The sequence below is a fragment of the Protopterus annectens genome, chromosome 4.part0, assembly GCF_019279795.1.
Source record: "Protopterus annectens isolate FY-2018-M chromosome 4.part0, PAN1.0, whole genome shotgun sequence".
Lineage (NCBI taxonomy): Eukaryota > Metazoa > Chordata > Ceratodontiformes > Protopteridae > Protopterus > Protopterus annectens.
Window position 1 is genome coordinate 60,026,050 of NC_056733.1, and position 24,566 is coordinate 60,050,615.

Below are 24,566 nucleotides of genomic sequence, written 5' to 3' on the forward strand. Positions count from 1 at the left end.
GTGTTTTTGCACCTGCAGGACTCCTGTGCTTTGTGTCACTCTTTTAGCCAGAGAGTCCTGCAGGAACGGAGGAATAAGCTAATCCTCCGTGGCTTACTTAAGCCAGAAGGTTCTCCCTCTAAAACAGGGTCTGGGAAACCTTCTAAGCCACAGAAGGCTCAGGCTTCAGTATCCAAGCCTCCTCCTGTGGCTGAGATCGGCTGGAACCGATCTATCTACTTCAAAGTAGTGGGTTCGGCACCGACTGGTTCCGACACCCTGTCTACTGTGGCCTTGTCGGCTCCGGCTGGAGCCGACACCTTATCCAGCATCGGAGCCGAGAAACCTTCAGCTCCATCTGGAATTCAGGGACTTCCCGATGACAAGAGATCTCGGTCCCCTTCTGCAGAGTATCCACTGGCTCTGGGGTCTCCTCTTTTGTTGGAGCGGAGCCATCGGAGCCGATCTTCGAGATCTTCCAGGCTGTCTGACCACGACTTAGAGAGGGTGGTAAGCAGGCTGTTGAAGTCGCAGGCACTGGCCCAAATGCTCCATAGCCCGTCTCAACAGACTTCGCTATTGTCTCACCCTTGAACTTCCTCCTCCGACTCCACACCAGAGTTCGGAGCTCGGGACAGCGACTGTTTCGGGCGCGCCGATACAACCTTCGCTCCATCGTCCTCGGCTCCGATCTCCTCCTTGAGGCCTTCCTTGGAGGGATCCGTCGCCGGGTTTCCTTGTCGGCTCCGAGGGGCTAGTGGCATCGGACCCTTGTCCGACCCGCTCTCCCTCTCGGGCTCGGCACCGACATCGGCCTCGAGCCTTCCCTCTCAGTGGAGCCGGGAATTCCTGTATCCTCGGATCGGGATATTCCGGCCTCCGGAGCCTTTGAGGTGATGAGGAGTGTCCTGGCCTCTGAGCCAGGTCAACGGTCCATCCCTCTAGTTCCTCCCTCTTCAGTGCCTGTAGACACCTCTTGCCAGCCTCTTGCTCTCAGGCCCAGGGATCCATCGCCCCAGGTTTCCCCATTGGGAATTTCCTCCTCTTCGAAGTTTCTCCTGATCCAGCAGGTGAACCCCTCGGAAGAGGACGTAAGAGGAAACACACAGACTCCCGAGTCTACTACATCGGATACCGACTTAGATGAGTCGGAGGGTTCCCCCTCTGAGGATGTCTCCTTTTCAGACATCCTTGAGCTCCTCAAACAGAGGGGAATTGGCCATCCATTGATCCCTCCGAGGATGAGTCGGTATACCTGGAGGCTTTGGATCCCGACCCTCTACCTCCTGGGGTTCGACCCACTTATGCAGGTAGTGGCTCGGAAGGCGTGGGCTCCAGATTCTGTGGAACCTGTCCCCAGGAGTCCATCCAAATTTATCACGGCCCCTACGCTCAAACAGCTTCTTTCCAAGGCGTCTCTGTGGATGCTATGGTGGTGGCGGCCACTAAGAAGGAACTGGCGGATCCTTCAGTACCTGTCCATCCTCCTAACAAGGATTCTAGGACCATGGACAGGTATGGAAAGTGGATGTTTTCTTCAGCGACCTTTGCTATGCGCTGAACTACCTTTGTCACTTTACCAGGCTTCAAAGAGATATTCTCAAGGAACTGGGTGAAGTGGTCCAGGATCCTTCTGCTGCTGGGGCTCAAGAAAAGATTGCCTCACAGCTAGCAATCCTGAATTCCCTATCCAACTCCTCCATGCGGCTCATATCCTATGCGGCCGATGGAGCGAGCAGGGCCGCAGGCACAGGAGTTGCTCTTAGACGCCAAGCCTGGATGCGGCTTTGTAATTTTGCGGACCCCTTTAAGGCATCCTTCACCAATACCCCCTTTGATGGTTCGGCTTTGTTCGGACCTCAGGTGAAGGATACCTTGACCAGGTGTGAGCAGGACGGTAAAACTCTTTCTGCCGTTGGAGTCCGTTTTCCACTCCTTCTAGACCATATCCCAAGGGTCAGAAGGGGAAGATCCCAAGGAGCTACACCGGACACACGTGGTCAGTTTACCCCCAGAGGCAGAGGGGGTAACAACAATAGACGCCCTAGAGGCAGGGGGGGGTCCTCAGAACCAGGGCAACAGGGAGTCTCTTCCTGAGAAGCCCTTTCAGCATCCCTGAGGTGTTGCCCGACTGTCCACCCTTAGGCAGTCGGGGAAGGATTTTGCTGTACCCAGTAGCCTGGCAATCCCTATCACAAGATATGTGGGTACAGTCGATCATATCCGAGGGTTACAAAATCCCCTTGAAGGTATCCCATACCTCAACAATCCCTTCCAGACATCTCACCCGGTCAAAGGGATTTGGCAGAACAGGAGGTTTCAAAGCTCCTAGAAAAAAGAGCTGTCCAGACTGTGCCGGCAGACCAGATAGGATCTGGCGTCTACTCGAGATTCTTTTTGGTCCCCAAAAGGACGGGAGATTGGAGACCAATATTAGACCTGAGCAGTCTAAACAGATTTGTCAAGAAGGCAAGATTCCGGATGGTCACGCTTCAGTCCATTCTGCCCTTTCTGGGCAAGGACAACTGGATGTGCTCTATAGACCTTCAAGACGCGTACTATCACATAAAGATTCACAGGCGCTCCAGAAGGTTTCTCCGCTTTCGGCTAGGGACCAGTCATTACCAATTCAGAGCCCTGCACTTTGGCCTCACTTCAGCCCCCAGAGTGTTCACCAAATGCATGGCAGTGGTCGCAGCTCATCTGAGACGTCAAGGATTCCAGGTGTTTCCTTACTTGGACGACTGGCTCCTCTCCGCCACCACCAGGTGTCAGCTTCTTCAGACCAGAGACTACACTCTACAGCTTTGCAGGAGTTTGGGAATTTCAGTAAATTTCGAAAAATCTTCTCTGCTGCCTTGCCAATCTATCACCTTTATAGGCGCAGAATTAAACACCGTCAAAATGTTAGCCAGACTAACAGATCAAAGAATTCTGGACATCCAAAAATTTGTTCGGATTTTATTGCAGAGCAACAAGGTCAAAGCCAGATTTATACTGAAGGTTCTAGATCTTATGGTTGCGGCCATTGTTCTACTACCACTGGCTCGCTTCCACATGCGTCTTCTGCAGTGGATGCTATTCACGCAGTGGTCGTACCACAGTCTCCCGATGAGGCACGAAATCTTAGTCACACAGTCGTGCAGAACTCATCTGAATTGGTGGATATCTTCCCCTCTTCTTCATCAGGGCCGACCTTTTGTTTCCCCTCCTCCAGTTGCCACAGTCACTACGGATGCCTCTCTGATCGGGGCATTATCAGTGCAGGATGGCCAGCGGACGTGGCAACCCATAGAATACCATCTGCACATAAATGTCCTGGAGATGAGAGCGGTGCTTTTAACGTTGCAGGCCCTCAACGACTTTCTTCCCACGGGGACTATTGCAGTACAAACGGACAACATGTCCGTGGTCTGGTACATCAACAAGCAGGGCGGGACCAGGTCCTATCCGTTGTGTCGAGGAGCTCTCAGACTTTGGCAATGGGCAATCTCCTCTCATCGGTTTCTGATAGCAACGCACATCCCCGGCAGGTCCAACCTCTTGGCGGACAGGCTGAGCAGATCCATTCTGATGCCTCACGAGTGGTCTCTCAATCAATCTGTAGTGGATCAGATTTTTCTGCAGTGGGGCACTCCTTGTTGCGATCTTTTTGCTACTCCTCTAAACAACAAGTGCCCCGATTATTTCACCCTCTTTCCCCTTCCAGGCCAACCCATGAGAAACTCTCTAACCCAGGATTGGCCCCGAGGAATTCTGTACGCTTTTCCTCCCTTTCCCTTGATTCTACAAGTCATTCAGAAAGCCACCGTTTTGAGAGCCAAGTTGATTCTCATTGCCCCTTATTGGCCTCGACAAATTTGGTTTCCGTCTCTGCATCGTCACCTTCTGGTGCAGCCCTGGCATCTGGACCCAGTTCCGGATCTCTTTATCCACCAGTCGGGTCAGCAGCACCGGGCCATTCATTCTCTCAACCTCACTGCTTGGTTGCTCCACTTCCTTCCCTAGCCAGGCTTCCAATGATCTCTGACTCCGTCAGAGACATCTTAGTGTCTTCCTTAAAGTCGTCCACTAGGACTGTTTATGCTAGCAAGTGGCTTTCTATTTGGGCAAATTCCAAGAATATTGATCCCTTTACTGCTCCTGTACATTCTGTTTTAGATTTCCTGGCGGAGGTTTTTCATTCAGGATCCTCGTCATCTACAGTTAAAGTACAACTGGCTGCTATTTCCAAGTATCATGTTGGCTTGCATGACAATAACATTATGTCTCATAGATTATGCAAGGCCTTTCTGAGAGGAGTGTTTCTCCTAAAGCCGCCTATAAAGCATCCTCCTCCGCAATGGGATCTAAACTTAATGTTGGCATCCTTAATACTACCTCCTTGAACCGTCTGCTTCATGTTCTTTGAAGTTATTGACCTGGAAAACTATATTCTTACTGGCTGTCACTTCAGCAAGAAGGGTTTCCGAGATTCAAGCTCTCTGCATTCGCTCCTTACTTGGTTTTCATAAGGACAGGGTATCATTAAGAACGAACCCTTCCTTTCTCCCCAAAGTTGTGTCTCAAACCAATATTAACCAATCTATAGATCTACCAGTCTTCTTCCCAAACTATTCCGACAGAGCTGAACAGAAGCTTCATTTTTTGGATGTCCATAGTCATCTCAGGTACTATTTGCATAGAACTAAACAATTCAGAAAATCGGACCAATTATTTGTCTCCTATGCAGAAAACAGGATAGGTCTTCCAGTTTCTAAAGTGACCTTATCCAGATGGTTGACTTCCACCATTTCCTTTGTGTACTCTCTCAGAGGCAAGCAGCTATCTTCTAAACCAAAAGCACACTCAACCAGGAGTCTATCCACTTCTGCAGCCTTTCAGGATAGACTACCCATTGATTCTATTTGTGCAGCAGCTACTTGGGCCACGCCTCATACCTTTGTCTCTCATTACAAGTTGGACTTGGCCTCCAGAGATAGGGCCAGTTTTGGTTCCACAGTTCTCAAGAGTCTGTTCCATTGAGCCACCCGGGATACAGGTGCTAGGACGCGGTCCCATCCAGCAAGAATGAGATTGACAACTTAACATTTAGAAGTTATGTACCTACCATAATGTTCCATGTTAGTTGTCTTCTCCTCCCACCTACCCCTGGCCTGGACAGATCTTGAAGAGTTCCTATCAGGTTGTTTTCCTCCTGAGCCTTCATATGAGGACTCTTTTTATGAACTTGTTTCCTAATTATGTTAGGTTAGTCCTTAGCAGGGTAGGTTAGCTACTAAACGAGATCTGAGGTAGTTCCGCCTTGCATCATGGGATATAGGGTTGCCTCGAGCTGGTAAAAGGAGTTCTCAAGCTAAAGCAAGTGCGAGCCGAGGATCGGCTCCGAACCCATCCAGCAAGAAAGAAGGCGAGAGAAGACAACTAACATGGAACGTTATGGTAGGTACATAACTTCTAATTTCAAAACATTTGCCTATCATGACACATTATTCAAAAGCTGACAGATTGACAGAACAGTCCAGGAAACATTTTAACTAGCAGGCTTCATGGAAAATGTTTGCTCATTTAATAACTCTGTAAAATCTTTTTCCCTTTTAGACTAGTAGCCAGCATGTAATTATGGCAGCTGCTTTTTAAATGTTTTCACATATCTTAGCATTGACTTATGTATGGTTGTTTGCTGCACAGAATTGTTCAGCATGTCGTACATTGTTGCTTCTGTAAAAGTTGTAATGCTTTAAATGTTGTTTAAACTGTATGCTCGTTGCAGGCTTTTAATGATAAAAATATGTTTATTCAATTTGTAGTCATATATCTGTGTAGCTTATTGCTATATATGTATATAGGCCGGGTCTACTTCACCATGTCGAAGGCAGACAGTATCGAAGCTGATATTGTCTGCACCAAAATGTCGAAAGCGAAAGTCATTGTGCATGTAAACAAAAATCTCTGTAAGGGGAGATTTCTGTTTACTGCAATGTAGTGCGATCTTGGAGTTGGTATATTTAAGTAGTGGGGGGGTGTGTGAGGTGCAAGGGGGCTTGCTCCCATGCATAGAGCAATTTGTGTTGTGTTTGGGTGTTTTTTTTTTTTTTTTGTGTGTGTTCGATGTTCAGGGGGGGTTTCGACATTTTTGTGTCGATTATTACACTGTTGACAGTTTGAGTTTTCGACAGTGTAATATAAACACTATGGGTCTGCTTCATAACATTGAAATTTCATAACGTTGAATTTCAGAACATTGAAACCATAACATCGAAAATTTAAAACACTGAAAACCCAAAACATTGAAATCTCAGAACATTTTGAAAGTGTGATTCATAACATTGAAAACTACATTGCACAAGTAAATAAAATCCCCTCCACCTACAGCGCCACCTAACTAACAAATATCCTTTCTACTACGTTTCTGCAGGGTGCAAGCCCTCCTGCACCCCCCATGTGGGGGACTTTGCCCCTCGTAAATTAAATATACCAACTCCAAGATCACACTACAGTGGCAAAAAGTTAATTTCCTAACCTAGTGAGATTAGGAAATTAACTTTTTTCCACTGTAGTGCAATCTTGGAGTTGGTATATTTAATTTACGGGGGGTGTGGATGGCAGAGCCCCCCACATGGGGGGGGTGCAGGAGGGCTTGCCCCCCTGTAGAAATGTAGTAGAAAATGTGCTTGTTAGTTAGGTGTTGTTATAGGTGGAAAGGATGTTATTTACATATGCATTGTAGTTTTCAATGTTATGAAGCACACTTTCAATGTTCTGAGTTTTCTGTGTTTTGGGATTTAGATGTTTGGTCTCAGTGTTATTACCTTCAGTTCATCAAAATGCCATAAAACCGAAATTCACATACTTGAGACAAAAACATTGAAATCCTTCATCAGTGAAACTTAATGCCGGAACGTGGAAAACTGAAACAGTTATTGCACATATCACAAAGGAGTCATATGAATGCTGATCGTGCCACACTCAAAACAACAGATTCTACATGGAAACTGTGTATGAAAAACAAAAATGTAGCTTTATTAACAGTTTTGCAGGGGGGCAAGCCCTCCTGCACCCCCACACCCCCTGCAAATTATATATACCAACTCCGTGATTGCACTACAGTGAGGAAAAGGGTAAATTTCCCAGTCCTCACTGTACTGCGATCTCCATTCCATTTGTTTTACATGCTGTGTTTAAAAGTAGAATCTGTTGTTTTGAATGCAGCACGATCTGCATTCATAAGACTCCTTTTTGACATGCAATAGCTGTTTTGGTTTTCAAAGTTTCAGCATTATTAGGTTTCGCTGATGTAGGATTTCAGTGTTTTAGTCTTAAGTATGTGAATTTTGGTTTCATGGCATTTTGATAAACTGAAGGTAATATATATATATATATATATATATATATATATATATATATATATAGATTTATTTATTTTTTTATTTTATTTACTTTACATTTGTTGACCGGGCTAGTCCAACTGGATATATGTTCATTTTCAGTAGAGGTCCGGGGAGAAAAGCTCCAAGACAGATCCATTATACCAATATGTATAAGGTTACAAATTCAAAACCGTGTTTGTAAGGTTACAATCAAGTTAACATCGCAGATGATACAAACATTTTACAGTACATTGCAGAGCAATATTTACAGTAATATAGAACAAGATATTCACATGAGGTAGATTGAACTTTTTTCAGGTATTACAATTCCTGAGAATGGTTGCATAAGAGTATTTACAACATATTGAACAAGATATCCATGTGAGGTAGATCATAACTGTATGTGGGTTTACAATTCTTGCAAAGTTTGCAGTAAAGAGCATTGAATTAAAGTCAGAGTGGAGTTAGGAGAAATTTAGTCACAGAGGTAGTAGGTTAGTCAGGGTTGGTGCAAGGGCATAACCAGTGTGTTCTAAGGTATATTTTGAGTTTTTGTTTGAAGTGGGGTAGGGAAGGAAGTGAAGTAAGATCACTAGGTAGAAGGTTCCAGTATTTCCCAGTTGTGTTTGAGAAAAGAGAGTTACCTGCCATGTTGTTAAACTTACTAATGCTAAGTAGAAGTTTGTTAGCAGAGCATAAGGTATTAAGATTTTTATACGGAGTAATGAGGTTTGAGAATATAGGAGTGTTGTTAGGTTGGTTGAGTATCTTATGAGCAATGGTAAGTTGGTTAAAATGAAGCTGATTTTGCAGTTCAAGCCATCCTAGTTGTTTTAGATTCTGACAGTGATGAGTTCTAAAGGGATTACCAGTAGCAAATCTGGCAATGTTATTGTAAGATGTAGTTAGTCTGAGAAGATTCTTCTTGGATAGGTTGGTGTAAATTGGTGAGGCATAGAGAAGTGTTGAGATTAGATGAGAGTGGGCAATAGTAGTTCTGGCTGTTGGAGTGAGAAAGTATTTGATCCTGTATAGGGAGCCCATTTTTCTGTTTGTTTTTATAGTGTTATTAATATGGGTATCGAAGCTGAGGTGATTGTCTATTGTAATTCCTAGGAGTTTGGTGGTAGAATCAGGGGATATGAGGGTGCCATTGTTAGAAATAACAGAGAAATCTAAAGGCATGGATTTATGGGTAGGAGTAAAGAGAAGGAGATCTGTTTTTTTGGGATTCAAGAGGAGGCAACATTTTAAGAACCAAGTCTCTACTACGTTAAATATTTTCTGAGTTAGGGATTGTAGTTCGGATGAAGATTCAGCTGCACAGATTAAAGTTGAATCATCTGCATACTGTATGCAGGTTGCCTGAGGAATAGCTAGGTAGAGATCATTGATAAATATTGAGAATAAGAGAGGGCCTAGAATGGAGCCCTGAGGGACACCCAGTGAGACTGGAAGGTGGGATGATAGTTTATTCCCCCAGAGCACAGCATGTTGCCTATTGCTGAAGTAGGAATAAACCACTGTATAGCCATAGTATAAAGAGAGAGTGATTTCAGAATATGTATAAGTAGAGAGTGGTTTACCATATCAAATACTTTTGAGAGATCAGTAAATAGAGAGGAAGAGAGAACATTGTTATTGCGGTTTTTGTTTATGGTATCAGTAAAAGATAAGAGGGTAGTAGTAGTACTGTGGAATGGCCTAAAGCCATGTTGGCTTTCAGCAAGTATGTTATGTTGAATTAAATGGTTTAGAAGCTGATGGTGAATACATTTTTCCATTATTTTTGCTAAGGGGGATAGTAGGGCTATAGGTCGATAAGAGTATTCATTTGAGTTGCCACCTTTGTGTAGGGGGATAATATGTGAGATTTTCCAAATGTCAGGGATACTTCCCTTGTTAGTAGTTCAGTTAATAAGGATGGATATCGGGTAAGCTACTTCTTTAGCTGCTTTTTGCAGGTATTCGGCTGGGATCTGGTCAGCGGAAGGAGTACAAGGCTTAAGTTTTAGAATGAGTTTATAGATAAAATTAGTTGAGGTGGGTAGAAATCGGAAGGTAGGAAGACAGCTGGGAGAAGAGTTAAGAAGACTGGATCTATCAGAAGGTAGTTGACTGGCTAGTGATTGGATAGCCTCTGTGAAGAAGGAATTGAAAGCATTGGCAGTTTGGATAGGAGTCTCATGTGTTGCACCTGTTGGGGTTGGTGTTCTGGAGTGACCTGGATAAAGGAGTTTATTGATACTTGCCCAAAATCTTTGAGGATTGTTTTGGTTTGTTTGCTACATTTTACAGTAAAAGTTTTTTTTTTTGTCTGAGTGAATTTCTTTTTTTGTCATGTTTCTCATATGTCTAAAGATTTGTTGATATGATGTATTTTTGGTAGTTCGCCACCTAGACCAGGCTTTATTTCTGAGGAGAATTTTTTTCCTTGGTTTCATTCATAAGCCAGGGGGCAGGTCTGGACCTAGTTCTGATAGTACTTTTAGGTGCATGCTGGTCTAGGATTTCTAAGAACTTAGAGTTAAAGTATTTGACAGCCTGTTCAAGTGGGAGGGTTTTTAATTGAGACCAATCACAGGCACTGAGTTCACTCTGGAAAAGGTGTTGGTTAAATTGCTTGTTGGTCTGTATAATATGAAGTTATCAAACTTTTGCCTGATTATATAGGTCAAGGAGTGGTCACTTACATCATCAGGGAGGATACCAACTGTGTAATTTTGGTGGTAGTTATTAATAAGGATCCAATCCAAAGTGCTCTCTTTTTTGTTTGGTTTGTTTATTCTTGTTGAGGAGGTAATGGTCTGAGAGAAGCCTTGAAGGTTAATATGAGAGGTAGGATGTTCAGTATTGATGTTCTTCCAGTCTATTAGAGTCTCCTAGGATTATAGTTTCTTGTGGGAAGGATGCTGAGACCCAGCTAAGAATATCCTCTAGTGTACTGATATTGTTTCCAGGAGGTAGATAGATAGAGAAGATATATAAGGATTTACTAGAGTTAAGCTGTAATTTGGAAATAAGGACTTCATCATTGTTGTCCTTTGGTGGGTTATAGGGTATAGAGGTGACTTGTAGTCCATCCTTAAGAAGAAGTGCTACTCCCCCTCCCTTTCTTTTTATACGGTCAAGTCTAAATATGTCATAACCTGGTGGGATAATTTCATTATCATGTGTTTTAGATTTTAGCCAAGTCTCTGTCAAACATAAAATATCAAAAGAGTGTACATCAAGGAGAGCATGAAGATGGGGAACTTTGTTATTCACACTTTGGATATTGAGATGTGCTATGAGGAGAGAGTTGGGGTGTTTGTTGGGAATGAGAGGAATAGAGGGATTGGTGGTGAGATGTACAGTGGATAGGACATTATGTGGGCCAGGATTAGGATGTATGTCTCCATCCTGTAAGGAATGCTTTTTTAGTGAAAGAAAAAGATAATGTATGTTACTAATTTGGTAACAGAATTTCTTTGTTGTTAAGGTATTGTATTTAATGTGGGCAAGTCTGTGGTATTTAGCTAGTATGTATTTACGTGTGGATGTAATAGTGATATTATTATGGGTAAATGTGAAAGTGTGTAAGACTGTTTGTTTTCTTGGATGGTTAAATTGAGAAATATTTGGGTATTCATAGGAGGTTATCAGATATGCTGAGGGTTAGTACAGATAAGAGTGTGGCATAGAGTAGTAATTTAGTTAGGGTTGAGGAAGTTTTGGTAGACATGATAGTAGAAACTGGTAAGGAAATATTAGGTAGTTAGCAAAGGCCAAGGATAGGAAGAGAGGTATAAGTTTGGAGTTAAGATTGTAATTAATTAGGGTTAGAGAATGGTTAAATGAAGAGTAGGTGTGGCTCAATTATCTATGATGGTGGGACCACCTGATTTGTTGTGTGTGTAGGAGGGTGTGGTTATAGAAGTATAAGTTTAGGGCTACTGGGGGTGGGTGGAATTTGAGGGTAGGGTAGGGGAGCGGAGTGAGCCCGCAGGGCGATTGGAGCGGGTAGAGACAAGAGAAGGAAGAAGCGAAAAAGTGCTTTGAACGAAGGTAAGTAATGTAGGTACAAAGAGAGGTAGGCAGAGTGGTGGGAGGGGATGGTAGGAGAAAGGTGCTAAGGTAGTAATAAAACTTAGTGAGCTGAAGAGAACCAAAGTACTGGACAAGGAATTCTGTGAGGAATTATGCTATAAGGTAGAGGGATTGGTAGAGCTGGGTAAGGGCGCCACTTAGTGGACAAAGTCAGTAATTACAGAGATAAATTATAAGTGGGGCGTTTGGTCAAGGCAAGGCTGGAGAGGCTATTTTATGGAATCTATTTCAAAAAATGTTGTGGGGAAAAATACAAACTACAAGGTATGGCTGTATATACATATATATATATATATATATATATATATATATATATATATATATATATATATACACACACACACACACACACACACACACACGTTTTAATTGATGTATTGGTTGTTTGAAGTAGCTGATTAAGGTGGATGAAAATGTAGTTAGTCATTGAAGGATTTTGTGTGAGGCAATAGATTGAATTTGAATTTGCTTAATAAAACATTGGCACCATATTTCTTCTTTTATTTTATATTCTACTGTATTGTTTGCTGGCATTGGCAGAGCGCCAACTCATTATTACTTAATTTAAAAGTGCTAGTGGCTAGGGGACATATTGGCAGGCACAGGGAAAGATCAGCATATATAGCCAGTGTATTATGTCAAATTGTGTGCCATCAAGGGGGTGGGGGGTGTCCCTCTTCAAAGCATTTTGGTTGGTGGAGAATAACCCCAACCAAAGAACATTTAAATTGGTATTCTCTCAGACTTAATGATAAGTTAAGTCTTTGCCAGCCATTTAGATACGTATTATAACAGAAACCTATTAATTGCTTGCAAGTAATTTAATAGCATTTTTATCTGAATTTTTACACGGTTGTGCTTTACATTATTTTGGTGACCTTTTTATCTTCAAATCTCATGGATGCACATTGAGCCTTGCTTGACAAAATAGTCAGTAACAGGAACATTACAGGCAATTTTGCTATATGCATCCTTTATGTCACATCTCTTTGACAAGCTGATTTGAGCCTTTATTGTTGGACTCACTGGTCCACTTTTTTTTTTTTTAACACTTTAGATGATGGTGCAATCCGGGTGTGGAAAAATTTTGCAGATTTAGAAAAAAATCCTGAAATGGTGACTGCATGGCAGGGACTTTCAGACATGTTGCCAACAACAAGAGGTGAGTATACATTTTATTCGCATTTGGAGGGTTAAGGATTAGAAATAACATATTTAGATTCACCGTTTACGTAATTTTGATTAGAACATGTATTCATCACATACTACATTCCTTTAAATAAGTAGATTTACTTTTTGACACACTTCTGTCCTAATACTGCATGATGCAGTAAAGTGGAAGAATGAGCATGTTTGCCATATTAGCAGATACCTTTCATTGTCTCATTTTTTTTGGGGGGGGGGGTTCACATTTTTAATTTACTTTGACCTTTAAAATCAACATCAGGTGCCCTGTTTTTTTATTTGACACTTTTGTTTCTGCTTTATAACTCTAAGCTTATCAGATACTGGTCTTCACTTTGTTTGTTATATCCTCATAAATTAAATTACTAAACTAACACTTACAAGCTTGAATTATGGTAAAGACCAGTTAGAAGTGCAGAGCCTTGGAAAGTATGAAAATTGCAGCTGTTCAGGATTCACTTTCTGTGGCAGCACTGTCATACTACAAAACAAATGAGTTAAGTGAATTAAATGAGTCGGTGCTGACCAACAGTCTGCCATTTAAGCCACTCTTCTGTAGTGCTTGACCCTGGCATTTGGTCCCTAGCACTGAAATGGCTGCCTCATTCTTTCTGAGAAGTTTGTTCCATGTGCGGCCTGCCTGTTGAGTGGTGACACACACAATACAGGCTTACTCATGACCTCTGCTGCAACTGGGTACATTCTTTACACATATATGCATACGCGCACACACACACACACACACACACACACACACACACACACACACACACACACACACAAAAATGAGCTGTTGTTGAAAGAACAAGCACTGACTATGTCAAAAGTGTGCCTCATTTGCTCATTGGGCTCTGCAAGGTCTTTAAATGTGATGTACCCCAGCTAATTTAATTTGTTTGGTACTAAGCATGTGAACTAAGAAGTTTATTCATCCCATGGCCACAAACACAGAGCCTTGACAATATTAGACTTTGTAACTGAACAGACAGGCTATATAGTTAACGTCAAAGACAAGAGTTTATAAGTACATTTTTTGTCTGCATGTGAATTGATTTCTAAACATAAAAACCTCAGTAAGTTTTTTTAGTGTATGTCTTCACAATATAAATAGACTTTCATACAGTTTTATATATTTAAATGTATATAAAAAGGGACTTCCAGTCATATGTTTTATTCTTTTTGCTTCATTGTTGTCCTTTCTGCCTGTCATCAGCCCCCGTCAACTCTTCGCCCCATTCTTCTCCTTTCACCAATGTGAAGAGTGATCAGAAGGAGCAATCATTAAGGCAGCTAGCAGGGGTGGTTAGACATTTTTCTTTTAAGTCATAACAGTGGCTTTCAATAAATATCAGGATGCAGCACGCTTCATTTTAACAAGGGGTTACCATCAGTAGGACTACCCTGCAAACCCACCGGGGAGAATACATGTTTGTTCTCTTGGTGTTCATCAGGGAAATCAGGTGGTGGGCATTCATATGCATAGTACCTCCCTTCCCAGGATAGGCCACATTCATCCTTCCTGCTTGTGTCACCAAGCTACTAATCGAACATGAATTGTTGAAGCCATAGTCGTGGCTTTATACCTGTACCCCACTGGCACGTGCTTAGCCATATGTATTATTACTTTTTTATTTGATTTATTGCAACAAAATACATGTTCTAAGCCAGTGTAGCATGCTTTGAAGACATTGAAATTCTTAATTTATGAGTTGCAGTGTCATTTCTTGTGTAACTTAGGTTCTTGGTTTGCTTTTGTTTACTCAGTTGCTTGTTTTATTTGTACAAAAAATGAAGAAAATGTATCATGTTTTTAAATAAACTGCACTGTATTTAGTTTGTTATTACTGCATTCCTACTCTCTCATTCATTCATTGAATCTTTCCTGTCTTGAACCACAATCTGGTGATGAAATCATGATTTTCATGGTTGCTGTACTGGACAGCTTTGCCGTGCTTGGCTTCTGCTTAAAGTTGTCTGGAGGAAAATTTCTTCAGCATCTGCTCTGCATGCTGTTTGCCTTGCTTAGTGGTAACTTGCATCTTACTTGGTCTTTGTCCACATTGTGGTATCCAAGATATGTAGATTTCATTAGTTGCGTTCCATCTATATCTCAGGTTGCAGGTGTGTGGTTATCTTTGTAGACAGCACAGTGTCCTTCTCATCCTGGCCATTTGAGTGTCAGGTTGCAGTAGAAATGACCACCATCAGAATACTTTGTGCATGTGATATACTAGACCTTTAGCCAGTTTTAGAAAATGGATCTAAGGCAAATAATTTTTTTCTAAATTACTGTTGACCAATATTTCAGTTTACTGATCTTTTTCTGTGTGTATTGTAGCACTGATTCAAAGAGGAGTATTATATTATAGATGATTTTTCCATCCATATCATTCTTACTGATTTTTTTTGATGAGACATGTAAAATATGTCTTTTGAGCTACATGTATACATATGTTTTCTAAGCCCTCTCATATCTTTTCTTGTTGTAATCGTCTCTCTTTCACTTGGAGGAGACATGTTATTATGAGCAACACTAGAAAAATTGAGTCAGTGTGTGTTTGTTGATGGATCATTCTTATTTTTTTTTCTCTCTAGTTTGCTTTTGTGGCTTTCCTGAAGACTTTTTTTGTTTCACAGTTTTGTGTGTTGTCAGAAATGAGTCAATGAAGACCTTTGTGATTCTTTCATCTAATGTTCAGGACTGTCACAAGGTATCAAGTACTATACTTTGAGGATTCTAACAAAGCTAGCAAACATTACTAAGCAATGTATTCAGAAAAAAATAGTATAAGGAGTAGTAAGGGGCAAGATCCTCACGTTTTAGTGAGGTGTCCATATCTCTAGGTTTGGAGTTTATGGACAAGCAGGCTGCTCAGCAGTCCACAATGTAGTGAAATCTAGGATGTAGGAAGCAAGGATCATGTACTCCATCAGAGGAGAGACATCATCTACAGGACCAGTATTGCATGTACAAATCTCTGTGGTTCTAGAAGAGGAAGTCTAGCCCCAAAGTAAACAACTCTGTAAGGAAGTAAACATTTTATTAAGAAATACACAAGCTAGCCACTATAAAAGCAGGTCTTCAAGAGTACCCTCAACAGCAGTAGGAACTGTTGGCCAGGTAGACATCCCATTTGCGAATACCATGTCTGCTGTCAGACACTGTACTGACTCCATTCACTTCACACTTTTTTCTCATTGTTGCTTCTTGGCACATAGAAAGGTGGCATTTTTAAATGGTGATATGGGGGGCATCGTGGGGTGGAGGTAAATGTTTGACCATCTATATGGCCAGTATGAGGCTGGCAGACATGCTATGCCAGTTATTTTGAATAAATTATTTTGTATGCTAACCTCAGAATATGGCAGTATACATTGACTGCATCATCTATTTTTCATGAATGGCTGCTTCTGGGTCAGTCTGATAAAAATGCAATACTCAGGCAGTCCTTATGTATTTTTCTCATGTATCTTCAAGGATTAATTTTAACTGTAATTGTCGTTGTACCTGTAATAGCTACTGAGAAAATGAACTTCCTGAATTGGTCTTTGCCCCTTTGATGTTACTGAGCCTAGGTGCCAGTTATTGGAAGTAGCAAAGGGAAGTAGGAGTGTGACACTATTGTGTCCTGTTTACGACATAAAAACACATATTTAGTTATTAAAAGGCATCAGCTGGAGAAAGATCAAGAAGCAGGCAGCTTAGAAAAAAAGAACAAAAGAACTACATGTTAATAGCCATTAGTGAGATTGCCTGCTGTTCATGGAATAATGGTAGTAGATGTCCATTTTATCAGGATATTGCTACAATAAAAGGAAGAGACTGAAAATGTAAGTAAGGAAGAAAAGCAGATTAAATAGCTGCAAGTTAATTGAAGAACGGAGGCCAATGCCCAACATTCTAGAGTCTTTTTGTCTTGGGGTTTGTTCGGAAGATGAAATATATTCTTAGATATGATCCTTGAGAAAGGAAATTGTACCTTGATGCTGGTGAGAATTGCAGTAGGAGATGAGGAAGGGGTAAGTGTGACAGAAAAAGTTTTTGAATGCTAGAGGTTATGGTTACCAGGCTTATATATACTGCTAAAAAAACACAAAATGAAGAGAAATGCAGAAAATTGCAAAACCAAACTACTCGGCCAGGAAAAAGGCCACACCATGATCTCTGTATTTCAATTGATTTAATAAAATAACTCCTTAAATATACTGCTGTTTGCTGTCCAAGAAAAGGCCAAAGAAACATTCAGGTATGTTTCAACATGACACTGTACTTGTTAATATCACTCCCTGAATGATAATTGGTATCAGCTTATTTATGTGTGTGTGTGTCATCCATTTGTCAATTTATTTATCTATTTATTCTTTGTTAACCAAGTAGGTGATCTCACCCATGAACCCCCCCCACCCCCATCAATGACCTGGAGAATAGATGCAACTAGATAAATTAAATACATGTATTATAGTTCATAAGGTGGTGGTGGAGATTACAGAAAAGATAATGTAATTTGAACAAAGCTTGAGGAAGTTTTTTTTTTAAAAAAGGAAACCTTAAACAAATCTCCCTTTCAAATTGCACTTTTTTGCATTGTTGTCATTTAGTGGTGTAAGTAGCACCAATATATGCTATTAGGCACGATTCTAGCAGTTAATCAGAAACAACAGTATAAATCTCATATTCACTGAGCTTGTTAAATTAACTTCCATTGCCTGCAGTGTATCCAGCATTGCCCATAATGTATTTGGTGAGACTGTCTCCTTACTATTCTTGACGGATGTGATCTGCGCCATTAGTGCTGTAAGAGGCTTTTATCATAGCAAATGTCTTGTTGACCTTTGTCAGATATCCTACATTTTTAGTGCAGATTTTATTTGGTCTTCAAAAATAAAAAAAAAACAAGAATCGAAAGCTGATGATTAACTTGGAGAAAATGTATTTAATGTTGGTGACTTTTTCGGATATCATTCAAAATAAATTGAGTGTTAGTGGCTCTTCAGGTAGCATTAAAAATAAAATTAAGCAAATTGTCTAATGTAGGTCTTGAAATTTACCTCAAATGTTGACTCTGCCTGTTAAGTAGTGGTAATCCAACCTCTAGAAAAGTTAGAGGCCCCTTACCCCCCTTTATTTTATATCACAACCTGGAGTGCAGATAAAGGTCAGGTGGTTATTTTCTCAAAATGAAAATAAGCTGGTTTTGGTACGTACGTAGAAGTTATAATTACTGTACAGAGGATTGGTTTCTCCATATTAACATGACCAAATTATTACCTCTGACCTCTTATGCTGCAGAGGAGTGCTTCTGAATTTCCAGAAGGAAAAGAGCTTGGCCAGTTCTGTACGTTTATGAATAGCTGTGCAGTTATTAAACATATGGGCCTGGCATTGTTGGGTGTGAGCTCTTGTGCTTATTTTCTACTTTCATTACTTTTCAGGTTTTACTTGCTACCCCCCCCCACCCCCCCACACACACACACACACCATTTTAGGCTAATATGTTTTACTTTTCATGCTGTAGGTTTCCTTTATGTTTATTTTTATGAAAAGTCTAATACTATGCAGAGAAACGTGATCTCAGTAATAACGGTCAAATATTTAGTAATCACACTACAAATTTTCAGTGATGGAAAAAAGTGCATTTGTTAGTTATTTAACTATAACCATTATCTAATCTACCTAAGAAACAAGCAGATGAAGCTAATTCTGAACATCTTTGCTGTAATCAATTATTTGCATTTTGATTGATAGCTTTGAAGATATTAGTTCAGTGAGTCCAGCCTAAGAACTGTAATTGCTGTGTGCTTTTGGAGTTTTGCAGTTATCTTGAAAGTATTTCTCCATAGATTTTTTTTTAACCTTAATGTTGGCTTTATTTTTTACTTGACAAACAATAGTACTGTGTGTTGTTGTAAACTTTTAAAAATGAAATTGATGAATATGCATTAGGCAAAACTAAAATTGTATAATCTGCAAAAAGTTTTGTTCTCTCTTTTTTTCCCACATTCATCATTTCTTTAAATTTATTGATCCTTTTCAGTCCATCCAAGAATGGGTATAAAACTGGAAAAAAATGGTAAGACCGTAAATGTTTGTCTGACCCCCATTATTTTAGAGATAACTGTTTGGATCAATATTCACCTACTTGACCATGTTAATTTTGACAAACCACAAATGTACAGGCAGATTGCATCAAATGGGATCAAATCTAGATATATTTTGACTTAGAGGTTGGATACCAATAATTTGGTTATGTTAAGAAAGAGGTGCAAGTGTAGGGGGCTCCCTGTCGTGCCAAATATTTGTAGTTCTAAATTTGCTTATAAGATATTGTTCTCTGAAGAACTGCATGCTGAGGCCCACCCCAGACATTTATCTCCAACTTAATTAAAATGTATAAATAGACAGATTTTAAAAAATATCAATTCATTATATGTTTTATAATGAGAAAATGGTGAAGCTCTAACAACTAATGACATGTATTATCTGTTCAACATATGAAAACCCTTACATGTATCCACTGCCTTCAAAGCAATAACAAACTTGCTGGGCAGATATTTTTACTGCAACTTGTATAAAAATTACCTGTAGGGCTACATTATAATATTGCTTAATCTCCTTATAACAGAGCTACAGTGAAAAGTGTGTTGAAGATCCAGTGGGTGGAATAACTTACTTATTGAGTATCTTTTGTATTAATTAATAAGTACATATTTTGGCCTGTAGCTGTTTAATTCATCATTGTGTTTATGTACTGTAATAACTGTGGACATATTAAAATGTCTTTGAGTATCCTATTTGTTTATTGAAAATGAACTTATGAATTCTAGAACTAAAGGTGTGAATACTTTTTTTAAGTCTTTTAGAATTATTTTGTAATTACATTTTGTCTAGAAGCTGTATCATCAGACAGGGCCAGAACTGCATCTTTTATCATTTGTAAGGTAAAAGAATGCCGTGGTGGTACGGCGGTAGCGTTGTTACCTCACAGCAAGAGGTTCTCCCGTTCGATTCTCGGCTGGGCTTGGGAGTGCCTTCTGTGTGGAGTCTGCATGTCCTCCCCGCGGTTGGGTAGTGTTCGAAAGACATGCATGCGTAAATGGGCATGCCTTCGTTGAAGGTTGAGCATCGAGCTGGCACCTTGGCATTTTGTAAAAACTCTACTGCCAGTCATTAGCGGACCGGAGTTCGCTGTGGCGACCCCTTACTGGGAAATAGCCGAAAGACAAACAACAACAACCATTTGTAAGGTAAAGCAAAGTATTATAAGAACTTTTCTTGTCATTGGCTCTCTTAAAAATGAAACTTTGTTTTGGAAATTGGCATAACAGTGATGGTGGTAAGTAGCCTGAAAATTATTAATAAAAAGCTGCTGAAAATCTGTGTTCCTAAAATAACTTGTTAACTAACTTCTATACTTTGCAGTTTTAAGTGTACATTTTCTTTAATGATTTGCAGGGCCATTATTGTCCAAGCTGCATCCATGTTGATATGTCATGGTTTCCTTTAAAAAAGAAAATCTGTGACAAGCTTTACACATGCACAAACACAACCTGCTATTCTAAGGCATTTCTGGATGGGTTTTATGATAACTTAGTTTAAACCTATATATTTAAAGACATTTATCACAACTGAGCTTGGTTTTATAACTTTCATAGGCAGTAATAATACTGATAGGTTGCCGCCTTATTTTTAGCAAAGAAGCAAGCTTTACTTTTTTACCATTTTCCAAACAGAAATATGTTCACTGAAAGTTATTTTTTTTAGAGAAAATAAGCTGTTTCAGTTCACTCTGAGTTATTTCCTAGATTGTGTGTATAAGGTTTGATTCCTTCTTCCTCCATCTGCCTATTGCAGGACTCAGTGGAAGCTGTTTAACCTGACAGTGTCCTTAAAAGGGTTTACCTAGTTAATAAATGAATTAAAAAAAAGTTAAAGTCCAGCAAAGTAGTCTTTTCTTTAACCACAGGGTAGCTTTCTCTAGACAGTTCCAAGGAAAGTAGAAATAAGTAATAAACTAAACTGCCTTTATTCAGTCCTCTGAAAATTGTACAGTTGAAGATTGTACTCTCACAAATCTGAAGAGTTTCTTCATAGTCCCTCCTGTTGGATATTTTCTTTGGGTCTTTCTCACAAGGCACCTTCTTGCTGCTCTAATTTTCTCTGGCCTCACTTCTTGGCTGTTTGCCTCTCTATTTATGTATCCTTTGGTAACCTGTAAAGTCCAACGGAACCAGTGGCCTATTTTCAGCAGAGACCTGGGACGAGAGAAGCTTCATAGCAATTCAAAAACATTTAAACAGTAGTTGATGAATAATTATTTACAAGGGGAAAAAGCTCTGCAACAGATGAAATATTTTACAAATAACTGGAGAGACAAAACACACACAAACACATTTTACAGCAGCTGTCGAGTAAAGTGTATATAAGGGGAGAAAATTCCCACAGCAGATGGAACACAAACAAAACTGATAGATTTGCAGAGTATTACTAGGTAGGATAAACTATGATCAAGAATATGAACTGCAAGTAGCAAGACACTTTGCAGAAGTGGATAGTCTATTTCAAATAATCTAATACATATTTTTTTAAGTATTGACTATATTCCTGTTATACAACGACCCCCCATTAATATTCCAAAATGTGCACGCTGATTGGTCAGCGTGCACGTTGTAAATCAAAGACTTATACTAATGGAAAAAGGTCTGGTCGCCCAGACTTTTTCCATTAGTATGTCTTTTTTTTTTTTTTTTTATTGGACAGCAACGGAGAACAGAAGAGCTCTGTTGCTGTTATCTCACTATGTTAAATGAGTTTAACATAGCGAGATATCTTAAAAAAAAGCAATGGAGATCTTCCTTTCTCTGTTGCTTTTTTTAAAGCTGTCTCACTATGTTAAACTTGTTTAACATAGTGAAACAGCTTTAAAAAAAAAAAAAGCAACGGAGAAAGGAAAATAGCCGTTGCTTTTTTTTTTAAAGCTATATCGCTATGTTAAGCTCTTAACATAGCGAGACAAGTTTTTAAAAGCAACGGAGATCTCCCTTTCTCCGTTGCTTCCACACACATAGTTCTATTGTACTGCGTAACTATACGCATGCGCAGTACATCAGAACTGCCGCAGAATACTGGACAGCTGCGTAAGGGCAGCAAGGAGGCATTATACAATGCCATTACTTAAGAAAAGTAAGTATTTTTTTTTCTTAAATAATGTCATTGTGTAATAGCTTCGCCCTCATGACCAAACCACACCAACCGTGGGTAAATCCAGCATTACCCACACCCAGGTGTGGGTTATTGCTTAAATAATATATGGAGGTGAGAAGTAATAGATTATTGTGCTACCAAAACAGACAGAGTAATAGAATGAGATGAGGAGGAGTAATGAGCAGGAGGGAAAATTAAGGACATGGAGAGAGAGAGAGGAAGGAGGGAGACAGTCTATTATTAGAGAGACGAGAATGTTATGGAAGAACATTAAAGAGGAAAATAAATACTACAAAGTGTCTGGTGAAGAGGTAGAAGAGCATACTTTAGCAGTTATGTTATCATTAAAGTGAGAGCATCTTTTGACCTTAGGACATTACTACCTGGTAAGATATGGAGTTAGCTAATTAAGAGTGGGAAAGCCATAGATGTCCTCATCTTCACCGTTGCAATATTCATTACACTAGGGATCCCCTGCCAAGGGTGGCTCGACATCCGACCAGTATGCCAAAGCCTTTAGGTTGATTTAAGGTACACTGTGCATCACACATATGCTCCTTGCATATAATGTAGGGCATAAAGGTGAAGTCTGGTCATACCATCCTCTGAACTTCTTTGCCACCAGTCTGAATGCCATCTTTTGATCATTGGTCTGAATGCCCATTTCCGTTGGTGGTTTAACCAGGCATTACAGGTAAGTGCTCCATTGTTGTTTTTGTTGTCTTATTTTTCTTTAGCTATATTGTTACTTGTGGGGATTCATGTCATAGAAAAAGGGTAAATGCCATTGTGGGAGGCAAAGTCCTCATAAAGACCATCATAAACATTGTCTGTTTTGCCTTGGCACTTCACATGAACATATGCCCTGTTCTGTCAGGTATTTGTTCCAAAAACCCTTCATAATAAGCTTTCTTCTTTGGCGCTTTGTCTTGATAACATCTTAAGCTTCTCGCTAAAGACACAATGGAGGGAGCTTCCCACTCTGTGAGACAGCCGTCTGGGAAGAAAAAGGCCAAGCAACCTAGGCTGGCATTTTCTGCTATTCAGGTCCTGCTGGACACCCTCCCAAGGTGAGTGATAGCTCGGGGGTTCACCCAGCTTCATTGTTGGATTTTGCTGCTCGATCAGGTTGGAGGCTGGCGGGAGATCCGAGGAGGCATGTAAGAGGCATTGCAGATATCCGCTTCAGTTGTTCAGGAGGAACTGAAGTTGATTATCTTCAGGGGGCCTAGGAGCGTTCCCCAAATTTTAGTCAGAAAGAAAGTCCTGACTACAGTTAATGTATGCAGCCTGGTGTTGGAGACTTCCAAATTTTTTAAGGTGGACGTCCCCTTAAAGAAAACACAGAAAACTAAACATATTTCATCAGCTCCTAAGGATCCACAGAGTGAATGTCAGTCCTTCACTCAGGGGTTGTTTAGTGCTTTGATGGCTTTAAAACTTCCTCAGGGAGTTTCTGTTCCAGCCCTCCACTATTGGTCCTCTAACTCCTTCCTTAAGTGATCCAGAGAACAGGATTCCTGTGAGGAGGAGGTAGATTCAGATGAGGAATCCTTTGCTTACTCCTCCCAGATTCCCTGTCCTTTGGACTATGGATCAGAGGAAAAGCAATCTACCAGTCCTGCTGTTCCCTTTGAAGCATACCTCTCAGTGCAATAAATTGGGGGGGGGGGGAGGCCCAAAAATAGGGGCATATTTTAAATATTGTGCTTATAAACTTGCTAAGTTGCTAGTGTAACAGGGTTTGTTAACATACATTTTCTGTAGGTTCTGTAACCCAAATGTATGTCATTATTTAGTGACTTCAGTCCTTACAGCATTGAAGTGATTTGCCATAAAACCACAAATTTTATGAGGAAAAGACCAGAAAATGAGGCACAAATCTGGACAGTTGAGAAGTATGCTTTGAATAGATCTCTTTAGAGGATACTATCTCTAGGATGATGGAGTTCTTTAAATGGGATTGTACTCAATGCCTTCTGCTGTCTCTCCAGTTTTGACTGCTTTGCTGGATGCCTTTTCTAATGATTCTCAGCCCCTGCCCCCAAAAAACCTACAAGTGTCCTTCTGCTAACCTGTCGGTAGTGTCAGTAACTTCTGACAAACCTTCTTAATTGCTTCCTTCTCCTAAGTTACTACCTTTTGATAAGGGTAGCAGAGCCATGGAATTTCTGAGAGCTCTGGGGTTCATGGCCTCCACCATCCCTATGCTTCCTCTGGCCGAACTCTAGATGAGAAAGTTTCAGTGGTTTCTGAAGTCAGTTTGACTTCAACATGCATGTCCCCTCAGGTTTATAGTTCCTGTTCTGCCTTGTCTGAAGAAGAAATTTCAGTGGTTGATTCAGCAGTGGTCTCTGAACCCAGAGCTCACTTTTCATCCCCCTCTTTCCTCTCAGAAATTGTTCACAGATGCTTCAGATGTAGGATGGGGAGCAGCATTTGGTTCCATAAAGGTGCAAGGTGTTTGGTTGCCTTGTCAACAGAAAGATCACATCAGTGTCAAGGAGGTGAGAATTCTATTCTTCTGCTGGCTCTTCAGGGTTTTCATCCTCTCTTCTCCCCGGGACCTCTCAAACAGATGGGTGGCAAGATCTTAGCTTTTTTGCCTGTTGGCATTCCTGGTGTGGGAACTTGCTATCCAGTATCAAGTGACTCTTTAAGCAACTTACATTCCCTTGGGTCAAAATATTGTGGCAGACACTCTTCATCTCAATCCCACAAAGGGATGCTTCACAGGGATG

At 40.5% G+C, this 24,566-nt stretch overlaps 1 protein-coding gene across 1 annotated transcript in view; it reads left to right on the forward strand.

The window, feature by feature from the left end:
- The window catches only part of RPTOR (regulatory associated protein of MTOR complex 1), a 5,042,670-nt gene that overhangs the window by 4,609,198 nt on the left and 408,906 nt on the right, over window positions 1-24,566 (forward strand). The window contains exon 28 of the mRNA XM_044068087.1: window positions 12,496-12,600. Coding sequence (XP_043924022.1) covers window positions 12,496-12,600 — 105 coding nt within the window. The remainder of the gene's footprint in view (window positions 1-12,495; window positions 12,601-24,566) is intronic.